General features: G+C 45.8%; 2 protein-coding genes across 36 annotated transcripts in view; one reads left to right on the top strand and one right to left on the bottom strand.

The window, feature by feature from the left end:
- PTPRS (protein tyrosine phosphatase receptor type S) overlaps nt 1-8547 on the top strand; it is a 243923-nt gene extending 235376 nt beyond the window's left edge. For all 31 annotated transcript variants that reach the window (XM_043535967.1, XM_037885516.2, XM_037885504.2 and 28 more), the window contains 7 exons: nt 877-1162; nt 2211-2389; nt 3473-3599; nt 3722-3847; nt 5430-5584; nt 6412-6547; nt 7551-8547. In XM_043535967.1, the coding sequence (XP_043391902.1) occupies nt 877-1162; nt 2211-2389; nt 3473-3599; nt 3722-3847; nt 5430-5584; nt 6412-6547; nt 7551-7619 (1078 nt within the window). In that variant the 3' untranslated portion in view covers nt 7620-8547. The remainder of the gene's footprint in view (nt 1-876; nt 1163-2210; nt 2390-3472; nt 3600-3721; nt 3848-5429; nt 5585-6411; nt 6548-7550) is intronic.
- A 4111-nt stretch (nt 8548-12658) lies between these two features.
- KDM4B (lysine demethylase 4B) overlaps nt 12659-20467 on the bottom strand; it is a 215546-nt gene continuing 207737 nt past the window's right edge. For all 5 annotated transcript variants that reach the window (XM_007072095.4, XM_043535975.1, XM_043535976.1 and 2 more), the window contains 2 exons: nt 14552-14643; nt 12659-14476 (listed from right to left, as the gene is read on the bottom strand). The gene's annotated coding sequence lies outside the window, so the exon portion shown is untranslated. The remainder of the gene's footprint in view (nt 14477-14551; nt 14644-20467) is intronic.

Genomic DNA, 20467 nt, shown 5'->3' with positions numbered 1-20467 from the left:
TCTCTGCAACTCGATACATTGTGATTTACCATTACCTGGTGTTTGCAGTCCTTTTAGCCATGGGAATGTTTGCCTCCAAGCCAATCTGAAACAATTCTGAGTACGGTTTTGTGCGTCTTTGTCTCATGCTTTACTAAAATCAGGATATTACATCTCCAGTGCTTCTATTCATCCATTCATTTTGTAACTGTCAACAAATCAGGCCGGGCAAACTTGATTACTTTTTATTCATAAAGCCGTACTGCTTATGGCTCCGAATTCCATTCTCCTAGATGGCAACAAATCATTTCCTCTCACTACCGGATCAGTTAATGTACCAGAGCTGCAATTAAACTTAGCGGATAAGTGCCAATCCTTTTTCTGGAAACCAGTGACACCTTTTACTTTTTTCCCCCATCACCGTTACACCCCCAAATTGTTGGATGCTGCATGCTCAGCTGCTGTGGCAATGGGTGATAGGACAGAACCCTGAGACTAAAAAACACTAAATTCTCCACATCTGGCTAAATCCTCTAACTAGCTTTTAAAATATCACCCAACTCCCATTGACATGAATGGGAGTTGTGTGGCCAGTCATTCAGCAAGTTCCCTTAACACAACAGAATGCATGAAATATCTAGCCCTGCTGATCTATGTTCTAGTCTGCCAGTAATTCATCCACCCTATATTCTTTGTCTGTATCTATATTTACAAGGTCTCTATTGCTTCCTACTTCTCTTCCATGCTCTTCACATTCCTCCCCGTTGTCATTCATTGTCTACATCTGCTCACGATCGCCCACTCCCACTAAGGAACGGCCATCAAGGTAAATTTCTCAAGAGAAAGGCGGCACTGGGGTTTGGATTATGTTGCTTACTTTCCCACCTCTCCTTCCAGCGCGGGAGTCGGACGGACAGGCTGTTTCATCGTGATTGATGCCATGCTGGAGAGGATAAAGCATGAGAAGACAGTGGACATTTATGGGCACGTCACCCTCATGAGGTCACAGCGGAACTACATGGTCCAGACAGAAGACCAGTACAGCTTTATACACGATGCCTTGCTGGAGGCCGTCGCTTGCGGTAACACAGAGGTCCCAGCCAGGAATCTCTACACTTACATTCAGAAACTGGCGCAGATAGAGGTGGGCGAGCACGTGACAGGCATGGAGCTGGAGTTCAAGGTAATGGCAGAACACTGAGGTCTAGGCATGCAGCGGGGGGTGGAGAACGGAGACAGGAAAGGTGCTGTTGGGCTTCCATCTGAACTGGGCCATGCAGGAGACAGCCGGGCAACGCCATGGGCCCCGTCAGCACTGGGATCAGTGTTCACATCGTGCTGATCAGCAGGGTTCTGCCACGTTCAGTGTGATGGGGAAGTTTTTGAGAACCATGTTGTAGTCACTTCCCTGAGGCGATCTGCAGCATACGCTATCACCAAGCATTAGAACACCGCTCTAACATGGGGGTTCCAGGGAGGGCAGAGCCCAGACAGCAGCCTGACGTGAACCTGAAGTTGCTCTTTTAAGCAGGACGATAATGGGCACTTACACCAAAAACCCTGGCACCTAAAGGAACTTAATCGTAATAACCTTCTCCCATTGGAGAGTAAAGGCAGGGCGGGAAGGGAAGGTCTGTACTTCTGACAGGAGCTTTCTGCAGCTTAGACTCCAAGGATGACAGATGACTGGCCCTTTCGAGGGGGGGGAGGAATGTTTTTGTGTTTCTACATTAAAGAAGTAATTACATTTCTGACTCCGGGGCTGCTGCAGTGGCTCCCAGGGGAAAGACCAGCTGCTGGGGCAAGATTTTAGTCCAGCTCTCTGAAATCCAGGTTGAATTTCCTCCCCGGCTCACATTTGATTTTAATACTGTATTTCCAATGTGAAACGCAGTCAACAAATCACAACGAGGCTTTGCAATGGCGAAGGCCCTGACATCTCCGGCACTTGGCTTCTGGAGTTGCACCCCCCCCCAGTAAATAAATGAAAGCCAGAACCACACAGGGGAACTTGGAGGGGGAAAGAAATTCACCTGCCTCGGGGCTGCCTCAGTGGGTTGGCGTGAAGATGCTGCTGAACCATTTGTCTAAGATCAGACCCAGGCCAATGGAAACTTTTGTCCTGCCCACCTAAATAAGCCAGTTTGTCCCTGGCATCTGAGCAATTCTCACCCTTTTCCGGGAGCTGAAATAACACCTGTTAGAACACGTGTGTGTGTTTTTTCCTTCAGCGACTTGCCAACTCCAAAGCCCACACTTCCAGGTTCATAAGCGCCAACCTCCCGTGCAACAAATTCAAGAATCGCCTTGTCAACATCATGCCATACGAGACCACCCGCGTCTGTCTTCAGCCCATCAGGGGAGTGGAGGGGTCAGACTATATCAATGCCAGTTTTATCGATGGATACAGGTAAACGGCAACACGTTGCAGCCTGCTGTTTTAACAGAGAGTAATTCAAGCTGATTTCCCTTTTTTGCAAGGTGCTCAGAGAAGTACAGTTTTAAGAGGTAGTGACAGAAAAGGGGAAGGAAGGCTGAATGGATTGATTTGCCGGCCTGGGTCAGAACATTGATCCGTCGTTGGTCTGTTCTAATCCACACCTGATGCTTCAAAGGGACTTGAATCCCATCCACCCACCCTCTGCCTCTTGTGCAATGCTGAACATTTTACGGGGCAGATTCCTTCCTGACACTATGTTTGTGATCAGTTCGCAGCTTGAAATACGGGGTTGGATTACCTTTTCCCCAGAGTATAACCTCAGCTGTTAATGGTCAGAACATTCTCTCTCATTTTTTAAAAAACAACATCCAGCTGCCGTGTTAGACTCAGAGTATCTTGGCTGGATGGATTTCACTATGGGGAATGTTTATGGAACAGATCATTCCTGTCTCAGCCTTTCTTTAGCTGTTGGGATGTTGGGAAACAATCAGTGTTTTGCTGTTTTGGAGCCAGCGAGCAAAGCTGCAGTAGGACCCACGCAGCAATGCTCTGAGACCTTCTGCCTATGCAGGCCTGCCAGAGGCTGAATGCGGAGGAGGGAGGGCCCTGAGTGGCACCAGATGCAGCGAGGGCTCTCCCTCCTTCATGCCTCTGGGCGCACAGAGCAGGCAATGCGCTGCCGCACGTGGCCGCTGGCCCTCCCCGGTTTTGCTCGGATAGCCCAAGCAGCAGACTGCGCTCTGGGTCCTGCACACGTGTGCATGGGAGGGTGGCAAGTGTCATGCTGCAACCTCCTCTTGCATGACTAGTCCGGATTTAGCCCATAGTCACAGTCATTAGGGAAATCCCAGCCCAAGGCCTTTGAGTCATGGACCCCTATCCCAAGCCTGGGCATCTCCAAGGAGCTGCATTCCCATCTAGTTTATAAGGCCTTCCAAATATCCGGACCCTTGTGTCAGTTCTCAAGCTGTCCCCCCAGTTGCTAAGGCCATCACCCCAGACCCTGGGCTAATAACTCATCACCTTGTGTGTGGGGTTTGTGCTTTCTTTCAGACAACAGAAAGCCTACATTGCCACTCAAGGGCCGCTGGCAGAGACCACCGAGGATTTCTGGCGGATGCTCTGGGAGAACAACTCCACCATCGTGGTGATGTTGACCAAGCTGCGAGAGATGGGTCGGGTAAGCATAGACCCATCAAAAGGGTGGTTGAGGGCTGGGAGGGCAACACAGTTCAAAGCCCTTCAGCAGCGTAAGGGGTTAACTGTGTTGTCCTAACCTGGTGTCTTTTCTCCGCTCGGCAGGAAAAGTGCCATCAGTATTGGCCTGCTGAGCGATCAGCACGGTATCAGTACTTTGTGGTGGATCCCATGGCTGAATACAACATGCCTCAGTATATCCTTCGAGAATTCAAGGTTACTGATGCCAGGGTGAGTGCTCAGTCTTCTCTCTTTTCTGGGCTTGGAAGTGTGAATTCTATGTTCATGCCTTGACCATACAGTTATCGCTTGGAGTCCGCACACAGAGACTATCCAGAGAACAGTCCCAGCTCCGGATTTCCTATCTGGCAGAAATGGAGATTGGAAAACAGGCCATTGGGGTTCCATTCCCCTGCTGTGAGGTCAGAACTGTTAAATGAACAGAGAGGTTTTCAGAAGCTGTTGAAATGGGCTGTCTTTCTCTAGCTCCTGTCTTCTGGGGCTCAGCATTGGTCTGTTACACAGCTGTTCGCAAAGCTTCTCCTAAACCCCTGACTCCACCAACACGTTAGCTCACACTGGGTCATTTCTTTGAATTCTTTTCTGAAGATTATTAAATTCTAGGGAGACTTTGGAGCAACAACTTCAGCAGCGCCCGTTTGGATGCTTCAACAGATTTGTATTTAAGCTGCTGAGGCCAGGGAGGTGTTTTGACAAAATGCGCAAAGCACATGTTGCTATCTTTGGTCTCTCTGAGGCACTGTGGGGAATGGTCAGGAACTAGACTCCTCTGGACAGGTGCATGGATGTGGTCTGCAGTACTTGGGGATGAAGCACCTTCCATTTGGTTTTATTAATCACAAGTGAATGAGGTGGTTGGGTGACCTCGCTGATAGCGAAAGCTGTGCTCTCTGTCGTGTCTTTCATACACACTGAACGCCAACAGGCTTTTACAGCAGCAACACCCTTAGCATCCACCAGGAGAGCCATTAAGATGAGATGCTTTTGGTTAAGAGAGCTGGGGAGCTGCTGAGGGCAGAGTGTGGTACACGAATGCTGTTGCAGAAAGGACTGGTGAGGCTGCATGAAGGGACAGAGAGGGGAAGAAGCAGCAAGGAAAGGAGGTGCACAAGTGTTGGGATGGGATTTTAAAAGAAGGGCGAGAAATTTTGAGCCGAGTCTTGAAATGAATGGGGGACCTGTCCTAGGTTTGAACAGATGGGCTTGTGCTGCTTTGACTCTGCTGCTGGAGGCTCCTGGGTTTGTGCAAGGCAGGGCTTGGAACTAGCTTCCCAGTTGCAGTTTTATACTAGTATGTGCCCTTTTAGCTCCTGGCACATACAGGAACTGAGCCTCAGTCTTTCCCGGGCAGCAGACTCTACTGCAGTCTTAAGGTAGCGTCTTTCCTGCTCTGCTTTCCAGAGCTGGTCGAAACTCAGAATTTCCATTCCAGGAAACTTCTGAAATTTCCTTTCATCCTGAACTGGTACAAAACCACACATTTTGATATTCCCCACTCAACCCACATTTATTTATTTAGAAAAATTGTTTGATCAGATCATTTTGAGCCCTTTAATATAAAAGTCTAAACAAAGTCCACTTCCCTCCTTCGTCAACACTTGACAAAAAGGGATCCCTTCCCACAAAACATGTCAGCTTTGGCGATATCTGACCCCTGTGCAGTGTGCTTCAATGTTCCATTCCCCTCCTTCGCTAACGGGGCAGCTGGGAGATTTGGCATTAGTATTATTAAGGCATGAATATACCACGTGTTTTAACTGCAACTTTTGTTTTTTCTGTTGTTCTTCCCCAGGATGGTCAGTCCCGAACCGTTCGTCAGTTCCAGTTCACTGACTGGCCCGAACAAGGTGTGCCAAAATCAGGAGAGGGTTTTATCGATTTCATTGGACAGGTGCATAAGACAAAGGAACAGTTCGGTCAGGATGGGCCAATTTCTGTCCACTGCAGGTAGGCAAATGAGCATGTAAAAACGTCCTTCAACAGGGAGTAGAAAAGCGTGGCCATCTGTGCCTCAGCGCAAATTCCCTAACAGAGCATGTGACCTAGTATTTTGTCATTTCTGTAAGCTCAGCTCCTTGGACACACCGGGGGGGCTATGTATTCCTCCATTCCCCTCCACTAGGTCCTTGTGGGTCACTCTCTCCTCCTTCTCCTAGACAAAACAGAATTAACGTTATTGCGTTACATACAAACAGAGAAATGCTGTCACGTTGAGTGGGGGGCCTCCTTTTGCTCCCCCAACAAATCCGAATAAAAAAAACTACACCGCCATTTGCTAAGCCAGATGCTACACTGGAGCAAGACCTATTCTTGCACCCTGACCGGCTGAAGCAGATAATAGAGGGCATTACCTCATCATCTGATTTAATGAACGAAGTTCACAAGGATCTAATGTTGCTTCCGAATCATGGAGGATGTTTTTTCAAGTTTATTTTTATTGCCATTAGAAAATATTTCCGAATTGAATATTTATCTATGGCTGGAGCTTTTGACATTTGTGGATCAGTGACTTTGGTGGTTTTAGTATTTCCATTGCTGGGAGAGGACACTGGGTGGGAAATCTGACACTGGACAAACAAGGATTGATAGGCAGGGGACTTCTGCCTCTGATTTAGTTATGTTCGTTGGACATGGATGCCAATTTATTGCTTTAAGAAAGATCAGAACATAAACAAAGCCTTCAGCCTTTACAACTGCTACACTTGCCTGCTGCTTCCTTACTAAAATACACACAGGCGTATAACACAGTGTCGTTTGTTCTCTCGCATCTGTAGCGCCGGAGTGGGCAGAACTGGGGTGTTCATCACACTGAGTATCGTCCTGGAGAGAATGCGTTATGAGGGTGTTGTAGATATTTTCCAGACAGTTAAGATGCTGCGAACACAACGACCAGCGATGGTGCAGACGGAGGTAAAGAACATTGTAGCGATAAACTAGCACGTGTGGGTGTTTGTGAATGGAATAGAGAGCAGGAAAACACTGAATTGCCTCTTACTGTTAATCTCTTTCATACCTAGAGGATGAATGAGCTTTTGCCTTTCTAACCACCATGCTAATGAACTCCTTAAGAACAAGGGCCATGATCCTCAAGGCTAATTTCAATTGAAATAAATGGATATTAAAGTGCCTTTGAGGATCTGGGCCATTGGGGCCTAGGCTGAACTGCTGTGTCATGTAGCAGAAGTATAAGGTACAGTGGTAAATGCACATTGATACATGCTCTCTTCAAGGGCAGCTGTTGTCTGACTCCCAACGCCATACTCTGTCCACTAACTCAATGGTTCTCAACCTTTCCAGATGTCTGATTTGTCTTGCATAGCCCAAGTTTCACCTCACTTAAGCAATTTTTCTATAATGGTAAAAATACAAAAGTGTCAGCACACTATGTAATTGTAAGTTCATATTCCACTTGATTTATTTTACATTTCCATGTATAATACATAGAGCAGTATAAACACGTCATTGTCTGTATGAAATTTTTGTTTGTACTGACTTTGCTAGTGCTTTTTATGTAGCCTGTTGTAAAACTAGGCAAATCTCTCGATGAGTTGATGGACCGCCTGGAAGAGCTCTGCGTACCCCTAGTTGAGAACCACAGCACTAGCAGATTCTGACCTCAGCCTGGCTGTCAGTTAACCATGGATGTAAAATTGTGACAACCATGGCTACGCTTACGAGTGCATTTATCATCCTGCGGATCTCTATGATCCATACAAGTGTTTACTCAGCTCTGTGGCTTTCTGAGAAAGTTTCTTCATTTCCAGTATACCCAGTGTCGTCCCCCCCCGCCCCCATAGCGTAAAAGCTGACTCGGCAAGCTGTGAAGGGGTTAATTGGAATGTCTGGGTAGGGGTTTGCAACAGGTGTTCCACAACCACTAACCTGTTGATTGTCTCCTCTTGACCACATCTAGGATGAATATCAGTTCTGTTACCAGGCAGCTCTGGAGTATCTGGGAAGTTTTGATCACTATGCAACATAAAAAGCCATCCGTCTTGCAGACTCTACCAACCACTTAAGTCCTGGAAGGCCTCTTCTGACCCAGGAGGAGTGCTTGAACTTACAAAACTGACTCCGAAGAAGTACCTTTTCATTTGGACCATGCAGTGGGGGAAGGATTTGAAAGGAACACCCCTTCAGGAACTCCATGTTGTAACCTGGAACGTGAAGAGGCAGCTCAGCAGGGTGCTGAAGGATGATTTTAAGTGGTGAACTGCTCCTGTTACCTCAAGTGGTGTTTGCTGTGTAGGGCATATGGAAATGTGTGGACATCATCGAACGGATCCAAAAGTTAAACACACCCCTTGTGAAACGTTACCACTGAAGGGAGCAGAGAGGGCTGGAGAAGAGCAGGACACCAGCTTTGGTTACATCATTAGAGTTCAGTTTATTTACTAATCTAGTTGGCAGTCTTTAAAGGAAGTCACTTGCAGAGTTGAAGGTGCTGTGTAAAAATAAATAAATCTCAATACTTAAGCAAAATTAAGGTCAGGAATACTTCTAGCTGGAGTTTTAATAAACCTCAGTCTCATCATTGGGCTGATTCAGGGCTTATCAGCCCCTTGCCAACACCATTCCCTCAATGCCTCTGCTCCATCCCCCCCAATCTTTTGCATACTTGGAACATTCCTCCTAATCCCCACATTTATTTTTTTAGGCTATTTAAAGGGGAAAAGCGGCTGTGCTCTAGGGGTCCCCCGCCTGTGGGCGGTCAGGTAGAGACAGGCTCTTCCCTGGCTGGGTACAATGACTGTTGGTTCTCTTCTCCCCTTTTCAGCTCATCCAGACACACACACAGACGGGCGCTGCTTTGAATGAGACGTGTTAGGAGACTGAGCTGTACAGAAATAGGACTTTCCATATTAAACCACCCCCTCCTTCTGCACGCAGCTGCCGTTCCCCTGGAAGGGGGGCGTTTTTGAACAGAGCCCTTACAGGGTTGATTCTAAAGAAGCCTCTGTAAGAGATTCATTCCCAAGAAGCTATTGCTTCTTGCTGCCAACACACCACCTCCAATACAACAGATCTCAGAGACGGTCCTTGTCACCCCAAGTTCATAGGCACAGCTGTGAACATGCCCTCTCTGTATAATAATTTGGAAAGATCAAGCAAGATGCAGTCAGTGGCTTTCTTTAAAGTATCGATGTAACTGTAACAAGTGACATTACCTTTTTTTTAAATAGTGTATTTTTTCCTTTTTTAAAAAAACAAAGAATATCCGTCAATGAGTTTAAAAGAAAAATTTGCTTATTTGTTCATATTATGTTCAAAGACAGTCTATTTTTTCACTGTAGAAATGTTCCGTGTAATGGCTGTGATATATAAAGATGCAGTGCAAATTGCTACTTCTACATATTGCTTTTCTACCATTTAAAAGGTTTAACTTGCTCATGTAAGAACAAAATGTCTCTTTATTTTAAATCTCAGACCTGTCTCTGGAAGGGCGTGAGGTTAGCAGGCTGGCTTAGATGGGGTTGTAGTCCCAACTCACTCCCCCTGCTCCTATGGCCATGTTGCCTGCTCTTCCCAGGGCCAGTAGTGAATTGGGAGATTAAATACTACCAGGGTCTTATGACTGAAATAGAGAGAGGAATTTCAGAGCCATGGCGGGCAGGAGCCCACAGACACACGTGTGTACAGTTTTTAAACATCAACAGAATAATAATGGGTATTGTAATAACAGTCCAAGGCTCTTCATGCAGGGGGCCATGTGTCAAATACTCCAGCAGTTGTACATGAAAAGGAATTGTGTTGCCAAAGTACAGTGAGGAGAGAAACACTGCCCCAAGAACTGCTCTCCCTTGATTATTATTTTTTAATTATTTTCTAGAGAGGTAAACATGGCCACATGGGATGAACTAAATGCAACCAAACTGCTACCCTCCCCCCCTAAATCAACCTCTGTCCTGTCTCGAAAGGGGGGAAAAAAGGCTTCTTTGAGATTTTACTTCCTACTTGTGTGAAAGTTTCCCAAATTTCTAAGTATGTTGCAGCAAAATCTTATTGGGAGAGTTTTGAGGGGGGGTGGGATAAGTTTTTTCTTTGTATGAGAGCAAAGTGCTGTTGCTTTCACACTGTTATTTCAAACTGAATCAGTAAGTGGTTTTCAAACCACTGTGTATGTAGATATATTGACTTTGTATTAAAGGAAGATTGTCTGAAAGGCCTGCCTGCAGAGCTGTTTGTTGTTAGAATTATGGGACGCATGCAGAACAGAACCAACCAGCACAGCTACTTTATCGAATATATTTTGCAGAACTCCAGCTGCTAATTGGAAGACCTTGGAACCCTGGTGGTAGCACTCAAATGCATCTGCTTTCTAGAGAGCATGAAAGGGTGCAGCCAGCCCTGCACGAACAGCTGCCTGCTACAGACAGAGTGGGGTTTGTCCCGCTTTTGTTAGAAGTAACTCTAGATGATAGATTTGCGAATGAACCGCTCAGTATACCATTAGACAAGGAGATGGTTCTTAAAGGAGCATCTCCAGTTCTCACTGTCTGCCAAGGCTTTTCCTGGCTCAGAGAGGCCTTGGACTCTGAAATCTAACCCCTAGCATATGCTGCTCATTATTCCAGCTGCCAGCACACCTGTGCTATTCCACCTTTTTTAAGGGCCTGCATTCATGCTGGGCCAGTAGGAAGAAGCTTGTCCTTGGGTTTGGGAAGACCAGAGCCTCAACGAGAAAGGAGAAAATACTCTGCTTTCTTCCTGTGCAAAAGGACAACGCGGGCAGCGCGACACAGCAAAACACAAAGCGCTGGCAGCAAGTCTCGGGCTTGCAGGGCTAAGGCGAGCAGTGTAGCTGTTCGAGCCTGGGTGGGAGCCCAGGCTCTGATACCCTCCCATCTCCACTGCTATTTTTAGCCCCGAGTCAGGTGATTTGGGGCCTGAAACTCTCTGCTGCACGTTTTGTTGTTTGCTGTGTGGATGTAGCCTTAGAGGGAAAATCCGCTAGAGCGAGAAGGGAAAGAAAAAGAGGCACCTGCCACAAACTTGTAGGACAAGGAGAGCACCGAGGCAGAAGGGAAGCTTCTCTCTCCAATCTTTTACCCAAGGGAGGCTGCCTAAGATCACCAGTGCCCCACACTCATGGGCAGCGGGCACCCTGTGCCCATCAAGCCTAGTGCACAATATCTAACCAACGGACGAGCAGCTTCACTGTAAGCCAAACTGAAACGCACGGATTGCGGGAGACAGAGAGGACGTGGGAGCAGAGAAAGCGCTCCAGGCAGCTGAGGGCAGTGCTGTCAAAGAATGCCAGCCCCACTGCAAGGGCAGCATGGGGATGATACAGCAGGCCTTAAAGGGCTTGCAATGGATCTGGCGATGAATATGGGGTGACAGAAAGAATGCAGGGGTTACTTATTATTTACATTACAAGCCCCACTCCAGAATCAGAGCCCCCCTGGGCTGGTACTGTACAGCCACGATCTAGTATGCAGGGATGATTTAGTTACGCTTCCTGGAGTGAAAGTTAATAGTTCACATCAATACACGGGTGTTTAATGTTCGAACAACATCCCCTCAGGTGTACTCGATCAGGTTTTTACATGGCCAGCAAGAAGCAACTGGGAGTAGGAAAGAACCGTCGTTCTTAGAGAGAGGTGACCAAGGGGCTGGGAAGGAATTAAAATGCACTTGCACAGCCGGCCCCACTTGTACTGTGTGGGGCGAGGGTTGCCGTTCTCTGAAGAATTGGGAATCAGCCGCTACCAGAGAGGAGTGGGACTGGACTGCGGATCTGACCCAGATGCTAGTATGTACCAAACAGACATGAGAAAACCCTGATGTAGAGAAAACTAAGACATGATGAACTAAAGCACTCGTACGACTGGACTAAAAACACCAGTGGGAAACTGGAATTTAAAGGAGCCTGTACCCACTTGAAGCTTTCAATCATCTGCTCTCAGGCCAGCTCAGCAGATGGAGGTTTGTTCTCTCATTAGCGAGCACGATTTCTAGAACAAATGCAAAGCAATGGATTCTCGAGCACTTACTCATCTAGAGAAGGATGTTCCAGAGGGATGGCAGCCTGGCACAGCTACTCCACTTGGCGAAAAGGCAGGCGTCCCAGACAGAGATAACCTGCAAAACCATGAGGCAGTACTGACTTAGGGATAGAGGAGGCTGAGAACAGGAAGAGGGAGATGAGAAGCTGCTGCCTACTTTTCATAGGCAAGTTCCTGGCCCCAGAGAAGAGCCCTGTAATTTGGACACCTTGAACATTTTTGTCTGCACCAGGTACAGTATTATCAAAGGACAAAGCACTTTTAAAGAGGAGCTAGGACTGAGCCTACCTGTGCAGCCTCTCCAGGATCAAGCCTGACAGATGGCCAAACGTCCGGGACCTCTCGCCAGTCAGCACTTTGCCCGCCTCTGGTTTTTTTCTTGTAATAAAAGAGAAATGGAGGGAGGAGAAAGAGGGACTATCATTAAACTTGTAACAGCCCTGAATGCCAGTAGCGCTCACTGGGGCTCTGAACAGCTGTCGCAGCAAAACAGACCAGTGGTCCATCTAGTCTAATAATTGGCCAGTAGCAGATGCTTCATAGATAATTGCCAACATCCTCATTATGGACAATTTTGGAATAACCTGACCATGGGGGAATTTTCCTCCTAACTCCCCGTATTTGGGGCATAATCCCTGAAGCAAGAGTTTCTCTCTTCGATCCTCTGCGCCATTCCAGGTGCTTGGATATAGTTCTTACCTGTCAGCAGACAGACAGGGGAGTGATGTGAGATCCCCTCCAGCTAGAAGGGATGTATCTGCTGGCTCACTGAGTTGTTAGTGTCTCCAGCAGGAGGGGGGAACAGTACCTTTTCCAAACAGCAATGTGGAAGTCCAGACCTTGGTGGATGCAGTGCCTAGAAGAACATCCTGCAGTCCATTGTGGGAGGCTGGCCTCACCAAGAGGTGCCCAGAATCCTACTTTGACCCTCCTCCCCATTCAGACTAGCCTCATTCTGCATATTGGTTCAGATTAAGTTTACAGGGGGGAAAGGTAGCAAGTTATTACAGACCTGCTTTCCAAGTATCTGGCTGACAAACTCCTCCCACACAGGGAATGACACTGTATAGTCTCCAGCTGCTGGCGGAGATTTACCATAAGCCTCTGAACTAGCACAGAGGATCTGGAGGGGGGAAAAAAAAGACAGATAAGGAAAATCTCCCCCATTTTGAATCCTGTCTATTGTACCTGGATATCCTCAGACATGTATATGGCTCATAATCCTTTGACTCCTAGTGAGCTCTTGGACTCTAATAAAACCAACCTTTGGAACTCAAGGCTACAAGCTAGGCACTGTGTAAAAGGAAAGTGTTTCTTTTTATCAATTATACATTTGTGTACTTCAAATGTCCCTTTACTGTATCATCAGAAGGCAAAAAGGAATCTCCAATTTTCCTTCTCTGCACCGTTCAGTGCGTTCCATCAATTGCCTACCAATTCTTCTGCTCTCTGCACTAAAACGGTCCCCATTTTTTCTCCGCTATTACTGAAGTCTCTCCATGCCTCTAATCGTTTTCATCACCAGTCTTCAGCCTGCTATTTCTGCTCCATCTTTTCAGAGATGGCATGACCATCTCCCGTATTGCGAGATGTAAAAATTCCTACTGAACGCAGAATAAGTAAGTACCAGACAAACTATCCTAAAGTGAATGTTACAGAGAATTGGAACAGCAGCTGGGAAATAAGTAAACCTTTCCAAAAAACAATCGCTAGCAGAGGAAGCCATTTAGAAAAGCAAATGTAAAATGAAATCTCTTCATTATAAGAGCAAAGCCCATGAAAGCAGGAAAGTCTTGTACTAAACTGATTCCACACATACAAAATACCACAGAGGTGATATTCCCCATAGCAGCACTTCAACACCCATCTTCGTTCCAAACGCTACATTGTAACAAGAAACAAAAGCATTGTGACAACAGCTAGGCAGCATTCTTCAGTCAATTAATTACTGAAAAATGCACTTTCAGGGAGACCAAAACTATTCACAAATTCAGCCCAGATTTAGCATGAATTTTATTTTATTTTTTTTTTTTTAAAAAAAAAACCTCAAAACAGTTTGGACGTTTTCTAAATGAAATGTTTCAACTTTTCATTTCAAAATGATGTTTTGTTTAGAAATTTAGTTAGTTTTGTTTACAAATATTTTAAAAGGGTAAAAAACACCTGGAAACATAACGAAACAATAAGCCAAAAAAAAATTTGGGTCAAACAAACCATTTAATTCATTCCAAAACAATTTTTTTCAAGACTTTTTTTCATTCAGTGACTGAATGAAAAAATCAATTATTCGCTCAGTGAAAAATTCTGACCAGGACTATCCCTTTCCCATCTTGCAGTCCTGCTTACACTAGACTCGTCCACGCCAAACCAATGGGGCCATGGAACTTTTAGAAAAGGCCAACTGAGAGGAAATCTACATGAAGGGTGTACGTTCTCCAGTAGTAGAGATGATGTCAACCCAAATTCCTGTCTATAGTGTAACCCACACACCAGGAGCACCAAGCGTAAGTGGAAAGAAGAAAGATGTCAAGAAGGCCATTCTGACCCAGAGGATTATCAATTGCGAGAATGGCCTAGCAGACACCGGTGTTCTAGTGTGGAATCTATGCAAATCCCTTCTCCACTTAAACAAAATGAAGAGGAAAAAGGAACTGAGGTTTGAAAGGAGATGAGAGAGATTCTGCCTGGTCACGGACATTCTCTCCAATCCTCAGATGTAGCAGGTGGTCCCCGGTTTCCACTATCAATTTTACCACCCTTGCCTGTAAGTTTCACTCTGCCATCTCTTTCCAATTAAACTAGTAGCATGACTGGTCACTTGGATCCACGCCTGGAAACCGAAACAATATAGATCAGTATTTCTTCCCTCCCCAGAAGGACTGGGAGAAATCACAAAGCTCCATACCATTTTTGGGACAGGTGGAAGACAGCTGTGATCCTTCAGAGCTGACCTATGCCGTCCCTATTTTAGAAACATATTCAGGATCCCATTCAGGGCTGCAAAAACAAAGGAGAGCAATACATGAAGAGAAGATGCCAAATACCAATTTGTAGGGGAGGAAAACGGGGATAATGGAGGACCCTCCAAGACCTACTCTCAGCCCTGTCTGGAAAACTTGACTTCACCAGGCATAACTTGTATTGATGCAAATCTTTCCATGGATTCATTTTATGATGCAACATAACCAGCATAGATTTTATACTCTCTCTGTTGAGCCCAGGCTGCTCTGGACCTCTGGGAAGCAAAGACTAAATGAATACATGCAGAAATCTGCCTTTAATAGCCTAGCTGATGTAACATTTTACTTGGGTTCATGAGCTTCTGAAATTACATTCTAATGCATTGACTCTGAATACAATAGACTGACGTGCTTCAGGTTTGATTGAGCGTAAGTTATTCTAGGGTATGAGACATGCATAATGCACTATCTATGGTGTTACAGTGGTACTTGTTGCTGGAATGATCGAGGTGGAGTTTGAGTCTTCACTACAAACCCAAGTTTTCAGGATTTACTGTCAGACTGCAACTCGATACCTTGCTAGCTCACATTCTTATTTTTATAAACAAAATCCTAGTTTTAGGGCCATTAAAATCAGCTTTCAGCAAGGCACTCAGGGAGGTTTTGGCTAGCCACTTACTATTGATCCCCGGGAAGAGTGCGGTGCATCGCTTTTTAATGTCAGCTTTGACACCGAGTTGATTAACTACGTTAGCACGTATGTGAAGAGAGTAAATAATTGCCAGCAGTATTTGTACCCCAAAGCAGCGTCTCAACCCAGTGGCTAGGGATCTACACTGGCATAATTCCTTACGCCAGGAGAAGGGTTACTAAATATACTGGCTTTACAGCTGGGATCTTGGTGGCAGGACCTTATTAAAGGCAGACTGGCCAGCCAAGAAAAAGCAGGAGAATGGGGACGTGACCAGGGTGGAAACCAAAACCACCTCCAGCTGAGCAGGCTAAGCTGCAAATGTATTTCTTGAAGAAAAGGCCATGGCACATTTCAGTCCCTACCCTGAAGGATTCACGCCACATCACTCCAGTTAATACGGGCGCAGCCCCCAAAGCACCCATCTGAAAGACTTTACTACACTAAACCCTAGGCCCTTCCATATTCCAGGGCGTCGGCATGGAAATCACGCTCCTCATCTTTGAGAAGCTAAGATTATTCCAACAGCTACTGAGACTTGTTTTCCAAACCACACATGGTCTTGTTCTGAGGTGGGAGCTTTGCTCAGCAGCCGGTGGACTTTAAGACATTTTCCTGCAACAACTATTATGCAACCATTTATATGCAAATCCTGAAGAGACTCTTTCCCTCGTTTAATAAATGAGTCTCTAAACCATCTCTATTGTCTGTCTCTTCTCCTTTAAACATAATGATCTATTTATGTTGCTTCCAAAGGTCAATTCCAAATTCTTCTTCCTTAACTCCAATCTAGCTGGTGAAGCATCACCAGCACTCGAGAACAGCTCAGACACGGCCACCTGGAGATCTAAGTTTAACATTACAGCATTCCATCGCCTGCTGACTGAATGCACCCTCATGCATGGACTGCCTGCCAAAGCAATCTTTCAGTTGCACCCCCAAAAGATGCTGGTGGCCAGTTAAGGGTCACCCATTAGAGAGAGACTCCTACTCCCAATTAAAATCCCTTGACATCTATGATTCACCTTTTTTGGCTTGAGCGAACATCAGCTAACCCAGTGGGAAGAGCACACCGAGCTGATGGCATCAAAAGCGTTGACCTACACTACTCTCCAGTCCTTGTCCAGACGCTGACAACACGAATATCTGCTCAGGCTACACTGCTGGGTCAGTTAATGAGACACACCTGAATGCACTCAGCAGATCTGCTGCAACTGTGTGAACTTCTGTGTCCTCCTAAAATGAAGCAATAGCTGGCAGGGTAGTTTGGAACAGGGGAAAGACAGTCGGAAAGAGGAGATATTTTCTTAGGATGCACAGGAGGCTTGGAAGGGGACAGAGGCAACCAGTATGGACAAAATACACAAAGACCCCCTTTACACACCATGGCAGTACAAAGGGACCTTAGAGTGTAATTTACTGTCTCTAGGAGATACACCTCTCCGTTTAAAGAGCTACATGTGGCAAGCCAGTTCCCAGGCCAGGGGAAGCACTTTGCCATTAGAAACCCTGCGTGTTACAGAGCTCTTTAATTATACTGAGAAAAGTAGGCAGAGTAAGGGAAATAAATAGCTTTTTCCTAAACAAATTTAGTAATGGCTACTACCCCCAAATCAGAAATCAAATAGGTGTAGAACTAAAATAGAAAAAGTAAATATATTCGAGTCAGAGAAGTCTGTTTTCTTAACTCATCTAGCCCATGCCCTGGGGAGAGGACCAGGCAAGACTGTTCCTAAATTCACTAATGAGGTCGCCCGAACTAGCAGCAGACTCTCTTCCTTGAGAGTCATCTGCAGGTACGCCATGGACTCTGCGTAACCAGAATAAGTGTCACTTTTCCCTCCCCTGAAGCACAACCAAACATAGGAGCAGGATGGAACAACTTGAGCACGGCAACCCACTGAGAACCATCCTCACTGGCACAACCTCACAGACCAGCTGCAGAACCATTTCCCTCCACTCAGCAGAAGCTGCAGGAAGTGGGTGAAAAGGAGGCCATACGTGACATGTGGCAGTCAGTAGCACAGCTGGGGAATAAGAACCCAGGAGTCCAGACTGAAGCGGGGCAGGAACCAGTTTCCTCATCCCACACATTTTTTGAGAGATCATTTTTTCCTGTCCTGAATGAGGACCAAAAAAAAAAAAAAAAAAAAAGTCAAAAATCTCAAATTTTCACAAACCAAAAATTCAAAACAAATTTCAGTTTGGGTCAAGCCAAATGCTTCATTTTGACTTCAACCATTTTTGTTTTGTTTTTTTCTACTCTAATCTGCTTAAATTTCTAAACAAAACAAAAGTCGTTTCAGACCAGAAAATTTTCATTTTAAGAGATGCCAAAACTAAATGTTTCGACAACTTAAAAACCTTTTCTTCAACTTTTTTTTGAGTCAAGAAAATCCTCCTAACTGACCCTTTCCCACAAAGAGATTAAGTTTCAACAAACTGGCATTTTTTTCAATGAAAAACCCAACCAGCTCTAGTCCAGTCCCATGATCCAACCACTAGCCCACCCTTACTCTGTAAAGGAAAGCGGTTCTCAGACCTCATTGCACCATGACCCCTTTTTGACAACAAATCTACACAACCCCAGGAGGGGAACCAAAGCCCAAGCCCTGCTGCCCTGGGTGGAGGGAGAAGGGGGGCAGGAAGCAAAGCTGAAGCCCAAAATTTTCTGCCTTGGGCCCGGGGACATGTAACCTTAGCCCCCCTGCCCAGGGCTGAAGCCTTCGAGCTTGGGCTTTGGCTTCAGCCCTGGGCGGTGGGGCTCGGGCTTCGGCTTTGGCCCTGGGCCCCAACAAGTCTAACACCAGCCTTGGTGACCCCTTTAAAATGGGTAAGTCCCAACCCACAGTTTGAGAACCCCTGGTATAGGGCCTTCAACTGCTCCAAGGCAAATTTAGAAGCCAGATCTCCAGCTGCCTTCAGGACCCTTGCCATTACTTGTCACTAATCCTGTAAAGCACAGAGCAACCCGGAAGTCGTGCTTGTCTGCCCTAGCAGAAGCATAGATGCCTTTTTTACCTGCTTCACTGCTACCAAAGTGAATAGTCACAACCAACTGTTGACTTCACGGGAAAAGCCGTATAAACTGACAGCATGTTAGAAGCTCAGCTACTGAGCTGACATGGGCAAATTGACCGGCCTCTTGAAACCATCTGGCAGCACCTGCACTTGGCCCTGGAAACTGTTAGCACATTTCTAATATGGATGGCCCTGAAACAAAATCCCAAATCCAGGTCTGAACCTAGCTCTACAACAGGTTGAATCCAGTCACTGGATTTGCATACACCAAACCATGTGGGAACTTTAGATATTGATCCGCATTTCATGCACCCCTGGCTTGGCATTCACATCCAGGGGACTGGCCATGGCAGACATCGTAAATCCCGAATTCCAGTTTGGGCCCACCTTCAATTTCTAGTAAGAACTAGAGCTGTAGAAGAGATTATTTAAATGTGGTGCTAGCAAAGGGGCTACTTACGTATCCAGACCTAAGATGAAATGAGCAGGGCATGTCAGGTCTGTCTTTGCTGTTCTTCAGCGCCGCTTTGTGGTGGGAAATAAAACGACGATATGCCCTATTTCGATGGACAGGGTCCCAAAGATACAGAATAAAAAGAGAAACTCAAGAAGCCGCGGCAGGGGCTAATGGAGAGAGACTTTTGCTGCTCATGCACTCACAGATGTGTGTATACACGTCCTAAGCATGCAGCCATAAGCATCTTATAAACTAGTTCCAAACAACAAGCTGCATCTACTTCTAGGACCGGGGTGAATGTTTTGAATATCACTCAAATATACACACTGGTCTTGATCTTTTGCTTATGCGAACCGTCCACAGTAATAATAAATCACTAGATCCTTTCAAAACTAGCAAAGGGCTGGAGGCTTGACCAACAGCTATGTATCTCCATTTATTAATAGCGCTCTCTCTAGCCATCTCTCTAATCTGTTCATTCCAGTCCATTTTTAATCTGCCTATTTTTCTGATCTATTTATCCAGCCAGCCATACCATAAATAGCTAACTCTAGATCCCTTTACAATTCGTACAGAGATTAAATCCTTATGTTGCTATCTAATCACTCTATCTCTGGAAAGACAAACACTCAGAATTTCTTTGTAGTTATTAAAGACACAGATATTTGAGTAGAAAACTCTGGTATCTGTCCATCTGTGTATACATACTGCCCATGAACATACACTCCTATATACGCAGATGGCCATCTTAAATTAATAGGCTACACAAGGGTTGTATCTATCCTGGGTTTACTCAGAACAATAAATCCTCTTCCAGGAAAAATACAACATACCCAAATGATCAAAAATCCCTATTCTATTCCCATTACATAATTCTATGTAATTAATTTCTGAACCTTTGGACACGCAGCTGCCTGGCTGCATGTGAAGATGATGTCATTCCTACTAAGGCCAAAACAACAAACTTGGTAAAACATTTCACATCCAGGGCAGACTTACTAATAGGATAACTGATGACACCTAAGCTGAGGACACAATCCCCCATGGACGTGGACTCGCTTTCACTAGGAGCAGGAGCGGGCCTTAAATATTCACTGTATTGTGACTGCCTTTTCAAGGGCAACGATCAAATGCAGAGTATGAGCCTCGAAAGAGACACATTCAGCTGCTAGGGAGGAGAAGGTGGGAAGGTCTCTCCTCCTGCTCCAGTGGGGGTAAGAGGCTGCAGAAGGTGCGGCTTCTCCTCCGTAATCAGTAGCATTGGGCAGGAAGATGTCGGGCGCAAAGGAGAAGAAATACATCAGGAGATGTTCATTGGTTTGGGACCAACTCCAAGCAATCATCATTCTCTCTATGGAAACATACATTTTCTTATTCAGGGGAAAAACAACTGTAAGGTCCTCAGGTGACCTCTGAGCCTCCATTCACAGCTTTTTTGGACTAAAGCCCCTCACAAGAGGTCTTAGGCGATCTTCAGCCCATTGTGAGACCCAGATAACCCATGTATCAGTGTCACTGAAGACAAAACAGCTACCGCCCTATTTCTGGCAGAAAATGCTAGGGGTTGGGGGGCGCGATAGGGGGGAAGAGGGGAAACAAAAGTGCCGCCCCACTGCTTTCTGCCCTGGAAGACAGACCCACCTGCAGCTAGCTTAGGGGAAAAAAAAAAAATGTGATTCTGTACAGTGAAAA

This window comes from Chelonia mydas, chromosome 25 (genome assembly GCF_015237465.2).
Source record: "Chelonia mydas isolate rCheMyd1 chromosome 25, rCheMyd1.pri.v2, whole genome shotgun sequence".
Taxonomy (NCBI): Eukaryota; Metazoa; Chordata; order Testudines; family Cheloniidae; genus Chelonia; species Chelonia mydas.
Note: the sequence above shows the minus strand (reverse complement) of the source record. Positions and strands in the feature narration are given on the sequence as shown.